At 51.7% G+C, this 13,718-nt stretch overlaps 1 protein-coding gene across 8 annotated transcripts in view; it reads left to right on the top strand.

Moving 5' to 3' along the window:
• Positions 1-13,718, top strand: part of TTC7A (tetratricopeptide repeat domain 7A) — a 123,495-nt gene that overhangs the window by 39,813 nt on the left and 69,964 nt on the right. For all 8 annotated transcript variants that reach the window (XM_086327090.1, XM_086327093.1, XM_086327096.1 and 5 more), the window contains 3 exons: positions 9,088-9,166; positions 9,980-10,137; positions 10,746-10,809. In XM_086327090.1, coding sequence (XP_086183216.1) covers positions 9,088-9,166; positions 9,980-10,137; positions 10,746-10,809 — 301 coding nt within the window. The remainder of the gene's footprint in view (positions 1-9,087; positions 9,167-9,979; positions 10,138-10,745; positions 10,810-13,718) is intronic.

Below are 13,718 nucleotides of genomic sequence, written 5' to 3'. Positions count from 1 at the left end.
GTGTACTTTGTCTTTCCAACCCTCCTCTGAGGTAAATACTGTCATTCACATCCCCACTTGACAGATGGGAAACTGAGGCACAGAGAACACAAGTGACTTGTCCGGAGCAGAGCTAGGACTGCGTATGCTGGTCTTGCCTCACACCATTAACCACCAGGCTACACTGCCCACAGCAGATACCAGGTTAAGACCCCATGGCCACCCCCCGAGGTGCTCACAGCCTGCCACATGTTCCTGCGAGTATGCCCCTGCTTGGTGTGTGTGGTCTCAGCTTCTGGTTTGAAGAGTCGGTGGTCATCAGAGCAGGGCTGAGGAATGGGGAGGCACTCAGTGACCCTGAGTGCGTTCTTCCTCTGCCCCCACCCTCACCTCTAACAGGGGGTCTCTGTCTTGCATCCCAGGGTGTGAGGGTCCAAGAGGAGAGTGGGAATGAAAAGACACTGGCGTATGGAATTCAGAGCACTGTTAACTCCCTCTCCATTGAGGTCCCCTTCCTTTCACCCCTCAGGGCTGCCTGCTCCCTTCCCCGTACCGGTTTTTCTGCTGGTGTGACGAGGTCAAGGTGAGCATCTTGGACAGCCAGGAGGGAAGGAGAGAGCCAGCAGTTATCAAGCACATGCTCTGTGCCAAGCTGGACCATGTGCTCTGTGAAGGAGGTCATGTGACCCCCGGGGCCAGGGCTCAAATGAGCTTGAGTCAGTTGCTTGACATCACTCCCTGGGGTTCCAGCTTCAGATTTGAGTGGCCTGGAAACCCACGCCACTTAAGGTTTCGGGGGTGTCAGAGGGCAGCCATGGCACCTGTGGGGTGTGTGGGAGAAGGACAGGGTCCTGATGATCCTTGCTGTGCTGAGTCAGGGCTCCGCTTCCTTCTCTGGGACCCTGAGTCACATTCTTAGAGAGTGGCTCCTCTTCCGGAACCAGGCCTGCTCCTCCCTAGAGTAGGCCTGCTTCCTGCCCTGTCTTTGTTCCGCACACTCAGGCTGTGTGCGTCTGTGTGTGTGTGTGTGCGTGCACGCACCCCTTGTGGGCAGAGGCATTAACCAACCATCACCCCTCCGGGAAAGCCCACGTCATTTTGGTTCGTTTTCTGTGGCTGTCACTTTGTTCCCCTGTCTTTGTCCTCTATCTCCTGAAGCACAAATTTTGGTCCTTAAAGCCAGGATGCCAACTCCCCCAACCCCTGCTCCACCCTGCCTCCCACATATAGACAAATAGAGATTGAATCATCATTTGTTTCCCAGCGAACAGCCCGAACATTTGAAAGCCTGAGTGTGAGGAGCAGTTCTCAGGATGTTGGCAGCAGCTCGGTCCTTCCCTCTCTGTTTCCTATGAACTCATCCAGCCCAGAGGTGACCCTGGAATGTGACAAAGATAAAGTAGTCCCGGGTGCCTGGGTGGGCTTTGAATAATGTCTTTACACCTTTCTTCTTGATAGTCGCCAATATTTGTTGAATACTTACTGCATGTCAGGCAGAATGCTGATGCCTTTACATGTAATCCTATAAAGTTGGAACTAGTAATATCCCCATTTTCCTGAAGGAGAGTTTAAGGAACTTGCCCAAAGTCACAAGGCCAACAGTTGGTGTTGCCTCCAAACCTGGTGCTGAACTATCTGTCCCACCCCACAGCCTGACCGCACTTGAGAACCACTGTCTTAGCTCAAGGTGCAAGAGGCAGGGTCGGGGGGAGACTGGGATGCAGATACCTGACACCCCCGTCACCGTCTCTGGAGCAGCCCTGGAGAGTCTTTTAAAGGGCTCCAGAGCCGTTTCCTGGTGATTAAATTTCACTCCCATTGTCTGGGCTCTTGGGGTGTTTGGGAAGAGTTGGGGAAAGGTGGCTAAGATGGAAAAGCCCTGAGGAGAGCCCAGCAGCTCATCTCCCAGCTTGCTGCTGAGAGCCCTGAGTGTCGCCCCCAGCCGCCTGGGCCGGACGAGGACCCTCCTTACAGAGCCCGCGTCTGAGCGGGAGCTGTAGGAGCCGTGTGTGGACGGTGGACAGTGCCCTGTGCTGGAGGAAAAGAAGGCAGGGAGCTGGGCGCCGCCTGGGACAGGGTGGACTCTAGGGAGACACTGTGTTCTGACAGGCTGGGCGGAGTGGAGTCCCTGGGGCTCCGGCACTGTTGGGTGTTAGAGGACATTTGTTAGGGCCTAAAGAACAGGGGGAGGTGGTGGTATCTGCTTCTCAGACTCTGGGCTGGAATCTGAGAGCCGGAGCTCATTCCCATGTGGGCATGGTGTGGACCCAGGCTCCAGAGGGTCAGAGGAGACCCTGCTGAGAACGGGGTGCTCAGCCCCAGGGGCCAGATGACCACGAGTAGTGCTGGCTCCCAGGGCCCAACTTGTTGAGGATTGAGGATTGATTCCTCCAGTTGAGGATCTGAAATAACTTAAAGGGTGTGGTGCTCTCCACTGTGCAGTGTGAGTGGTGTTTGCTTGGCCTCCAGACAGTGCTTCTCCTTTAACCCTGAGCTTCACTGAGGCCTGGGCCTCCCTCATGCTGCCCGCTTACTCATTCAGTGTCTGAGGGACATTCATTTTTTCCAAGGGCCTTGCCCTATTGATCCAGCAGTTAATTTCCCCAGCTGACTCCTGCCCCTTGCTCTGTGACTGATGGCAAAGTTCCTAATTGACCTGGGACTGAAAGTGCTGGCCCGAAAGTCCCGAGTTAGAAGGCCCCTCCCCAAGGGCAGGGACCTGGGGTACCTGGGTTCCACTTCCCCCTCGCTGCCACCAGAGGGCAGCCGTGGACTCTGGTTGGAGCCTCGCCCCAGGCAGTTCTGCGGATGCCGACTACCAGGAGGAGGCATCTCTCAGTTGGGGGTTGGTGAGCCCAAGGTCTTGGCTGTGGGGGAGGCTTGGTTCTCCTTTGCATGAAGCAGTTCCAGGAGTGAAGCAGCAGCGGGTAGCTGAGGGTGGTGCAATGCCAGGGACACTGTTGATGACCCTGACCTCACTAGAATTGGGTCTCTGAGCATCTCCCAAGAAAAGAATGTGAGCTGACTTGTCTCCTTCCCCCACAGTGGGCAAGGGGCCATTTCTCCTTAGAGTGTTTTTTTTTTCCCTTCTTTCTCCCTAGATGTACAGAGCCCATTCTTGGCTCAGGTCTGGCAGCCAGCTTGGGTTATGTGGGTCGAACCAGGTGGGCTGAATGTTTTGTGCGTGCTTTTTAAAAAGTTTTCTATTTTTTTTTAAATCAATAAAGCAATATATGTTCTTTGTACCAAAACCAAACAATAGAGAAGGGAATGAGAAGGGAATGAGAAGGGAATGTGTGTTTTCTAAGGGAGTTGCAGGGCTTGGCAGGCTGTGAAGCCTTATGAAAACACCCTCCCTTTTACTGTGTGTGTGTGTGTGTAGGTACCTTAGAAAACCCAGCCTGCTATTAAGTATAACCCAGTGAAGGATGTGTCCAATCAGCAGTAATTTAGTATTCTCATCAGCCACCCAGTATCTGCAGTGCTGGGGGAGGGCAGGAGACGGATGGCTCAAGGGGGCATCCAGGGAGCAGAGTCACCCAACGGCAAAACCCAGGAGAGCCTCCTGGTGGTCACGGAAGAGACCTCTTTAGGCAAAGGGAGAACTTGGAGGCCCATCAGAGAAGGCACATCCTTCCAGCCTCTCTCAATGCACAGTCTTTACTTATTGTCCTTACCACCACCCATCCCCGACCTCGCTAGAACGGTCCCCTTGCTTGGATGTCCTCAGGGCCCTGCACAGAAGTGTCACAGTCTTTTTCTGGGGTTGAGAGTGAAGAGGAGAGCTTTAGTTTTTGAAAATGATGATGTGGTTCTGTGGCAGGAAGGAGTAGCTTGATAACCATTTGAACTTCACCTGACCTTGTCTTCTGGTTCAGTTCTCCAGCTGTTGGGACCTGGCTGTGCAATTCTGGGTCTTTGACCAGAAACATCTCATACACGACTAGCAGTGCCAGCCCTGAAACAGAGACTTCTGGCCGGGGCCATGCATACCAGAGCCTGTTTAGGTTCCATTCAGTGGTAATTCCATGTATTTTCTCATTCCCTGTTTCTCATTCTCTCCCTCAAGAAAATTTGTTGAGCACCCTACTATATGCAAAATATTTTGCTAAGCTCTTGAATAAATCAGGGGCATGGCTAAATTTATAGACCATGAGCTCCTTACGTGCAAGCCCATAAATGAGCTATTCATTTATCATCAGTCTCTTAATTCATTCCCCCTGTACTAGTTGGATGCCTGTTGAGAACAGGTAGTTGGTGTTCAGTATCCAGTTCAGTTCTGTCACTCAGCTGTGTCCAACTCTTTGCAACCCCATGGACTGCAGCGCTCCAGGCTTTCCTGTCCATCACCAGCTCCCGGAGCTTGCTCAAACTCATGTCCATTGAGTCAGACAATATCCAGGTACTTGGTATGCCGTGAGCCCTTTGAAAAGACTTAGTCGAGGGAGTCCTGGAGGTCAGATAGCCAGGAAAGGGAAGTGTAACTGTGCCAAGTCAGAACACCGTTGTCTTTCTGGAGGGTCTGGTTAGCTAGAAGGGAGTGAAATCTGAATCCCTTGGTGCCTGCAGGGAGCCCACCTTTTCCATTGTGTGAGTGATGGCCTGAAAAGGCAGGCGTCTTCAGGGCTTTAATTTTCCCCTTGGAGAATGGATGGATTTATTCCACAATAATTTCTTGAGTGCCTCCTGTGTTCCAAGCATTGAGCTGGTGCCCAGAAATATGAAGCTTCCCTCACCAACCTCATTAGAAGTTGCAAAGACTGAATGAGATAAAGTGCTTTCCAAAATCCTCCCTGCTGCTTGCTGCTGACCAGGGGCCCTGGGGAGCTTGCCACCTCCTTGCATGGCCCACCTGCAGGCCACTCTAAGACAGGTTGTTTCCGTTGACCCATGACTGCATGCACATCTCTTTCTCTCTGCTCCTGACCAGCCAGGGTTTGCTTGAGTTGGAATCCATGGCCTCCTGGCTTGTCTGCATGCAGCCTGATTCTGGGCCAGGGTTTGTTGGAGGCTCCTGATTGGATATTGTTTAAAGTGGCAGCTTTGCTCAGAAAGGTCAATGTGAGAGATTGGAACAAAGAGATCTTTCAAACTGGCCTCTCACGGGGTTCAGAAAAGTCCCAGCTCTACCTGGCATCATCAGTTTAGACCTGCGACAGGATTATTCAGGCTGGTGGGAGAGACCCCAGCTTGTTTCCCATTTCCTGGAGGGGTGAGCTGAGGGAGAGGGGCATTCCTGACATTTCAGAACAGATCAGCATTGGCCAGGAGCCTGGGTCTCTCCCTGTCTAGCTCTGGCCACCGGAACCTTTGTCGGTTTTTCTCTTTATCTGCATTCAATAAAAATTGGAACTTACCCAAAAGATGCCTAAGGGTGATTACTTTGCTAAAAAATTCTTGGAAGCTTATTTAGATGCCCAGTTCCCTTACAGATTTGAAAACAATAAAAATATACAACTTTGGGAGCACAAGATCTTGTTAAAATACAGTGCTCATTCCTAAATTGTGTGTGTATTGGGAGAAACAGGATCCCTGGGAGTCTGCATTTCTCCCAAATCCCCAGGCAATGCCAGTCCTGCTGACCTGGGAGTACTTTCTGAGTGTTGATGATATAGAAACTACAGGCAGAGAGAGGACAGTCCTTGCCTTGCAGTGGGAAGAAGGGATCATAGTCCTTGTTGGCTCTGGCCTCCTGGTAGCAGCCTTGGCCAGGCTGCCAGGGAGGAGGCTGGCAGGTAGCCCACAGAGTGGAAAATCACCCACAGGTCCGGGGCACTCCTGGCTTCTTCTGGGCCAAAGGGGCCCCGGGCAGCCCCAGGGTCCAGCCTTCCTCAGCCTGTGGCCCAGCTGCTCCAGCAGAGCTCTCCCGCAGCTGAGTTCCCAGAGCCAGCCGTTTCCTGTCTTCTGAGAATTCATGCATCTTTTCTCACTCTTCTAATAGTGGTGGCCGTGTGGTTTTCCTCTCAGCTGCCCCTGCTGTCCACCTCTGGGTCCTTCTCCAAGGCAGAGTCCTCAGTGGGCTTGAAGGGCTTCTGCTGCAGACTCTTGCTTTCGGGCTTGGGGCTCCCAGCCTGTCCCTGGGTGTGGTCTGCCTATCAGGGAGTCCTGTTCTTATGTCCCCTGTGGGCGGGGCTGATGGAAGGAGAAAGATGGACACAAAACTGGAGCAGCCCCTTGGGTACTTCCTCCCCCTCTACTCATTAGCTTCTGAACTTCCGTGCAAAATAATGTGGCAAATTAAAACATAAGTAATGTGACCTTTAGGACCCAGATTAGAAAGGAAAATAGGGAAGATAGCTAATACTCAGTAAGTCTATACCACATGCCTGGTGTCCTCAGGGCTTCACATATATTCATCTTCCTGACAGCACTGGGAGCAAATGAGGAATCCTCCTGCAGACAGGGAGACTAGAAGTCAGATTGGCTACCTCACTTTCCTAAGATTGCAGATTTAGGATCTGGCTGCAAAGCCAGGGTTTCCATGTCAGGTTGTTCCTCCTGGAACCTGATTGCTTAGCATAGGAGAACTGGAAGGCATTGAGGAATCGACTAAATCAGTGGTTCCCAAACTTGAATGTCATTGGGACCCTCTTGGAGTTTGATAGAACATGGATTGCTGGACTCCACAGCAGAATTTCTGATCCAGCAGATCTGGAGTAGGGATCCTCAGAATTTGCATTTCTAACAAGTTCCCCTGATGCTAATGCCGCTGGTCCCACCTTAGTACCTCTAGTGGCACACAAATGGCTGTAAGTGATACACGGACTAAGGTTTTTAAAGTACTTCTGAAAAAAAAAAAGTACTTCTGTATGTAATATTTGTTAGCAAAAAAGAAATGCGAAACCTGAAGCCAAACAACTTGTACACCAAATCCATGATTTCAGGTATGTTTGATGAAGGTGGGATGTCTACTGAAGTAAAAAGAAAGAAGATATAAAGAAAAGTATTGCACAAAGCAGTAACACTAATGGTGTACAGCTAGTAGCCAAAAGTGTAGATGTGGCATGTAGATGATAGGAGTCTGGGAGATGCTGTTTGAAACTGAAGGTGTGACTTTATAGAGGAGGGGACTGCGCACAGCCCACAGAGGTGAACTCTGCCTTCAGTAGCAGCCCCCAGACAAGAAGTCTCTAAGGAGCCTGTGGTGCCCTGTGCTTCATGCCCTTTCTGGCTCTTCAGAAGCTCTGGACAGACTAGGGAAGATTGCTGTGATTCTTATTCTATCTCCCAGGTCTTAGTGTCCATTGTCAATCTTACAAACGGGGATCAAAATTTATAATGTTGCTTGCTTGCTTGTCAGAAACCAGAGGTTTCCAGAAGGCAAGGAATTGAGCTTCTGTCCTTTTATGGCTCCAAGCTCAAAGTCCCCAGGAATCTGTTTCATGCATAAAAGCTGCAGGAGGGACTCATGTGACTTCCCGAGTGGTCACCTTTGGCTTTTTATCCTCTTTCATTTCTAAATTTGCTTCCCTGGCAGCTACTGATTTTCCTTGTGATCTAGAGAACCCCCCAGAACAAGTGAGGGCATTTGCTGAGCACATGCTGTATGCCCAAGCTGAGCTTCAGGAACAAGACAGGAACCCTGCCCTCAGGGGGTGCAAAGTGCGAAAGGGGGTCAGCCTGTAAATGGGAAATGACCGCAGTGCCATGCTTGCTTCGAAAGAGGACTTAACACAAGGCAAGAGCTACACAGTCAGGAGGGCCTGGGAAAGCTGCAAGGAGGAGGTGATATCGAAAGTGATGTGTAAAGACACAGGTGTTTTTTTTAAGGATGTGTAGGGGAACGGGGAGAAGGCAGTGGCAACCCATTCTTGCCTGGAGAATCCCGGGGACGGCGGAGCCTGGTGGGCTGCCGTCTATGGGGTCGCACAGAGTCGGACACGACTGAAGTGACTTAGCAGCAGTAGCAGGGGAAGGGCTCTTAAAGGCATGAGGGAAGCCTGTGCCAAGACTTGACATAGGGAAAGTTGTTCAGAAAGGACTCAAGTGGTGAGAGATGCCATGGGAAAGAGGCAAGGAGCAGGCCTGACAGCCCTGTGAGGGCCTCAACTGGATTCTGTAAGCCTAGGGGGACCAACGAAAAGCAAACGTGGAGGGAAACAAGATGTCTCCTGCGTGTCAGGTGGAGTCCTCAAGGGACAGTGGCAGCAGTTTTTCACACTCAGGTCACACCCATTAGTGGGTTGCATAATCTGCTTAGTGGGCTGCTGCGAGCATTTTTCAAAAGGGGAAGTCGCAGGAAATGTAAAATAGAACATATCAGAGTGGATTGCCGTGCATGTAGTAGAGAGAGATATTGGATCAAGAAACATACTTCAGTTCTATGTAAGCAGTGTGTGCATATATATAGGGTTGCAATGTCAGACATATTTCTTACTGTGGATCACACTTTAAAAAGCTTAAGGCTCAGAGGCCTGACTGGAGTGGGCGAGACCAGCTGTTGCTGTCATCTAGGCCCCAGGTGATGTAAGGACTAAGAGGAGGGGATGGATTCCAGTGTAGACCAGAGGTGGTGGGTGAAGATGGAGAATTTGAGGCTGACCTCAAGTCTGAAAGTTTGACACTAGCCCAGAGTACTTGGGCCAGAATGATATCTTTGAAATAACCCGATCCTTTTTTTTTTTTTAATTGAGGGTAATTTCTTTACAATTGTGCATAAACCACTTGTTGTGTTGGCTTCTGCCATACATCGACATGAATCAGCCATAGGTATACCTATGTCCCTTCCCTCCTGAACTTCCCTCCTTCCTCCCACCCCGTCCCCCCCCCTCTAGGTTGTCACAGAGCAGCTGGTTGAGCTCCCTGCATCATATAACAAATTCCCTCTGGCTCTCTGAAAGACCCAATCTTGGTCCCTTTCTGATGGTGAACTGGAGGCCTGGGTTTCTGGAGGGCTGTAGGAAAGAGGAAGCCTTTGTATTCTTTGATCAGTGAAGTCCTGGGCCCCTAGGATCCTGGTGTTACAGTTCTGACCTTTCTTACCAAGTACTGGATGTTGTCGAATAACATTCAAATGGGCAGGCTCCTCCTAGCATCCTCAGGTTTGATGAGGATGTCTTTGTGGGAACTAGGCTGGTAACGACCCTGCTTCTGCTGTCTTCCCACTAGGAACATCGTGAAAGGCATGAAAGAGCTCCGGGAGGTGCTACGCACTGTGGAGACCAAAGCAACTCAGAACTTCAAAGTGGTAATGGAGGAGCCCCAGGGCTGGGTGCTGGCTCTGGCTGGTTTATTCAGGGGTTGATTTCAGCAGGAGGCTGCAGAAGTCCTAGCAGGCAACCCCTAAATCAGGGATGACCATATATCGCGTGCACGTGTGCGTGTGTATCCTCCCCTGTCATGCTCATGGCAGACATTGCTAGTCAACCGCAGCATTCTTTTCCTCCAAGCCTGGGACACGCCCTCAGCATCCTTCTCATCACAGCACTGTGCATAGCCCCTCACATTAGATCAGTGCTGAAGCCTCCTGACATCCCTTCCTAGCACGGTGGTGTGCTACTTCTCAGGCTTTTGTTTCTGATCTTAATAAAGAACTTTGGCTCGCTTTCCTGCCCCACTTCAGGCCTGCCCTCTTAGGCTTTTATTCACCCTGAATCAGAGCCACAGCTGCTTCTCACTCTACACTTCTCTGTCAAATATCAGGAAGGTGTCTGGTGGAGAAAGCTGCTTGTACTAGGGGGCCTTACTCTCTGCAAGGGCCTGTGAACACTCAGAGCCATGCTGGGCTCCGTGGGGCCAGAAGGAGGAGGAAATGTACCTCTTGTCTAGAGAAGAAAGAGGACAAAAGATGAAGTGGGAGCCATCAAAGGCCAACGGAAGGGGTGGGGGCAGCTCAGTGCTAGAGGCACAGAGAAGGGAGGGGGCTCCTTGGGGGTGGAGTGGTGGGCCTCCTGGAGGGGCAGCACGTGGCCAGCAGGCAGATGTGGCCGGGCCGTGGGTGGAGGGCCCAGCAGGGCAGAGCCAGCGTGCGCCTGCATCTGAGTCCTGCCCTCTCTGCCAGATGGCCGCCAAGCACCTGGCAGGGGTCCTGCTGCACTCCCTGAGTGAGGAGTGCTACTGGAACCCCCTGTCTCAGCCTCTGCCTGAGTTCATGAGCAAGGAGGAGAATTCCTTCATCACGCAGGCCCTGCGGAAACCTCACCTCTACGAAGGAGACAAGTAAGCCCTGTCTGCTTAGGGGACCACTCCAAACTCAGGCCACCGTCCCTGGGGTCAGGTTCCCAAGGTGGCCCCTCTCTCTGCTCCACGCTCTCCTGCACTTTCCGCCCAGCTCCCTGCCAGGCAGGCTCCTTAGAACAGGCAGGAGCCGAGTAGACTAGAGAAGGCAGGGCTCACGGTGGGTGTAGGGGTCCTGTATGGCTTCCAAAGGCCAAACAATTATTCGAGGAGTTCCTGCTTTCATGCACTATCTGTCTCGTTTGTGCCAGTAATTGGAGGTGGGGTCTGTGAGCTTTTTTCCCACTCTTCTCTGCAGCTTGCCCCAGCCACTCACTGCAGGCAGCGCTGGGGGCTGGAAGGGGCATCCCCACCCCCACCCCAAGAGCACTGCAGTGCTTCCCACCCTCGCCCACCACAGCCTTTCAGGTCCATGACTCTGGGGCACGGTAAAGAACTGCAGGTGGAATCCGGTGCCTGTGAATTATGCAGGGGAAGGTCACCTTACGAGGGCTGGTGCCGACGCCGGGGCAGAAGGGCCAGTGGGGCAGGCCAGCTGTGCTGCTTGGTGAGGGCCACCCTGCAGCCAGACTGCCTTCTTTGTCCTCCAGCCTCTACTGCCCGAAGGATAACATTGAGGAAGCCCTGCTGCTGCTCCTCATCAGCGAGTCCATGGTGAGTGCCAAGGCTCTACCCGGGCCTCCAGCCTCTGCCCTGTGGGGGAAAGCTGCGGGGCTCAGGCTTAGAACACCAGGTCCTGACTGAGATCAGCCCCCCGTGGATGTCACTGCAGCAGGCTTTGCTTGCCCCCCAGGGGGTGTGGCTTGCTTATGAGCTTTAGGTGTGGTGTACAAGGCTGCCTGCGGGGGCCTGGGTCCTGTCCTCCAGTGACCAGGGACTAAGCTGACAAGTTCCTACCTCCTCCTTCTGGAATTAAATGATATCATCAGCTTGTCAACAGAATGTTGCATGAACAGCTGGGAGCTGGGTCTGTGGTGATGGAGGGGAGTGGAAGGAACGTGTAATTCTCATGGCACAAGGCCTGGATTCAGGTTCCAGCCCTGCCACTCAGTTGCTGATGGCCCTTGGGCAGATCACCTAAGCTCTGTGAGCCTCAGCTCCTCACCTCTAAAGTGACAGTAACTCACAGGGGTGAGATGCCTGTACAAGTATGTATTCATACACTCGTGCCAGTCCTTTTTTAATCTTTATTGAATTTGTTTTAATATTGCTTCTGTTTTACATCTTGGTTTCTTTGGTCACAAGGTATGTGGGACCTGGGCTCCCCAACTAGGGATCAAACCCTCACCCCCTGCATTGGAAGGCAAAGTCTTAACCACTGGACTTCCAGGGAAGTCCCATGCCACTCTTAATTCAGAGTATCATCTACTTTGTGCCAGGCCCCTTCTGGATGCCAGAAAAACAGCAGCAGACAAAATGGAGAAAACTCCCTGCCCTCATGGAGCTTACATTCTAGTGAGGGAGGTGGGCAGTGAACAAATAACTCTTCAACTATCCAGGGTTTCAGGGCCTGAGTGCTGTGCAGAAATAAGGCAGAGGGGGTAAGGCGTGAAATACTCTCTAGATTTTTTCATAAGACCGCTTGTCCTGCCCCAGGCAGACACACATGCACACGTGTGCATTCATACACGCACGCCTGTGCCACGGAGGCTCAGTTAGGGGAAGAGATGTGTTGGGTAGTCCAGGAGGTGGTGAGATGAAGGATGTGGCCTGAGGGGACTGGAGGAGGCGTGGGCAGGAGCAGCAAAGTCAGGTGTCCTCTGATGCAGGGGCCCCTCAGAGCTTATAAGCTGGGGACCCCTGGGTTGAGAACTAGGTTTCTAAAAATGATGCATCTGAGAGCAGTGACTGAAAGTGGAGTTTAAGAAACCAGGTCCCCCAAACAGCCAGAAACAAATGTCTCTTTGGACACCTGGACCTGTGTGATGCCAGGGTTTGTTTAGAGAACTCTGGTCAGTGGGTTGTCTCCAGCTGAGCAGGTCCTTCCTACAAGTAGATGGGGGGTAGGGGGGTGGGGGGTTGGGGTCACTGGATTAGGGGAGAAAGAGTGTATCCTTCCTCAGCCAGGTGGGGTCCATTCAGATCCAAGAGTGCCCAGGAAGGGGTGTGGATATTTGGATCCCAAGAGCAAAGTGGCCAGGATGTGGTCCTGAAAGATTTGCAGGGCGTGTGCTTGAGTAGGGGCATCTAGCTGGTTAGCCCAATGTGGGCGTAGCGGTACCAAGGCCAGATCTGGTTCTCATGGGAGAACAGTGCGCTTCTCACAGACTGAACCCCAGTTTATAATTATGGACCCTCAGCCGTAGACCAGCATCCCCTCCCTGCCCCCTACACACACCTCGGCCATCTCAGCACCTACACCATCAGGTAAGACTGCAGGGGAGTCACCTGCCTTGGGAAACGCAGGCCATCATTTTCACTTTCCTGTGCTGAGGGTTGCAGTGTTGTCTGCAGGTGGGACATCAGAAGGTGAAACTGGGAACATTTCTTGAGTCCTTTCTCTGCCAGTTTCCAAGCTGATCACCTCTTCTAGTAGGCACTGTGTTGAGCCATGTGAAAAGTAAGTTCCATATTGTTTAATCTAATATTACTATGTTCCCATCTTACAGATATGAAAAGTAAGGTCCAGGACAGATGTGTGTCTTGGTCAAGGTCATTTGTTGTTCACTTGTTAAGTCATGTCCGACTCTTTGGGACCCCCATGGAGTGTAGCATACCAGGCTCCTCTGTCCTTCACTATCTCCCAGAGTTTGCTCAAATTCATGTCCACTGAGTAGGTGATGCTATCAAACCATCTCATCCTCTGCCACCCCCTTCTCCTTTGCCTTCAATCTTTCCCAGCATCAGGGTCTTTTCCAAAGGGTCAGTTCTTCGCATCAGGTGGCCAGAGAATCAAAGCTTCAGCTTCAACATCAATCCTTCCAGTGAATATTCAGGGTTGATGTCCTTTAGGATTGACTGGTTTGATCTCCTTGCAATCCAAGGGACTCTCAAGAGTCTTCTGTAGCACCACAATTTGAAAGCATGAATTCTTTGGTGGTCAGCCTTCTTTATGGTCCAACTCTCACATCCATATGTGACTGCTAGAAAAACCACAGCTTTGGTCAAGGTCACATACTATAATCCTCGCAGCCATGATTCAAATCACGTCTGTGATTCACTGACTTGGTTTTCTCATCTGTAAAAGGGCCAGGGGGATAACTTTGATAATCAAGTGAGACAGGGCTTGGGAAGGGCTTTGTAAACAGGGCCTTGGCTGTCTGTATGAGAATGGTCAGCGTTTATCTCCCTGGCAGGGACAGAGGCTGGACTCTGTCTCTGCAGAGGATTTCCTATGGCCGTTGCTTGATCTGGGTGCCCAGAACCAGAATCTAGATGCCTTTCCATTAAAGCGATTCCCCCCAAACACTCCAAGTAGAAAACGGCCTTTTATTAAAATGTGACCCACGCTTGGAGCTGAGGTGGTTTCCCTCCCAGCAGTTCTTTCCCTTTTGAGGGAGGGTGTGTGGCTCACTGGCCTGCACAGGCGATGTGGTGGGGATGTGGTGGGAATTCCCTGAGGC

The sequence above is a fragment of the Bos grunniens genome, chromosome 11, assembly GCF_055505025.1.
Source record: "Bos grunniens cultivar Pamir isolate PY7600 chromosome 11, Bosgru_T2T1.0, whole genome shotgun sequence".
NCBI lineage: Eukaryota > Metazoa > Chordata > Mammalia > Artiodactyla > Bovidae > Bos > Bos grunniens.
Note: the sequence above shows the minus strand (reverse complement) of the source record. Positions and strands in the feature narration are given on the sequence as shown.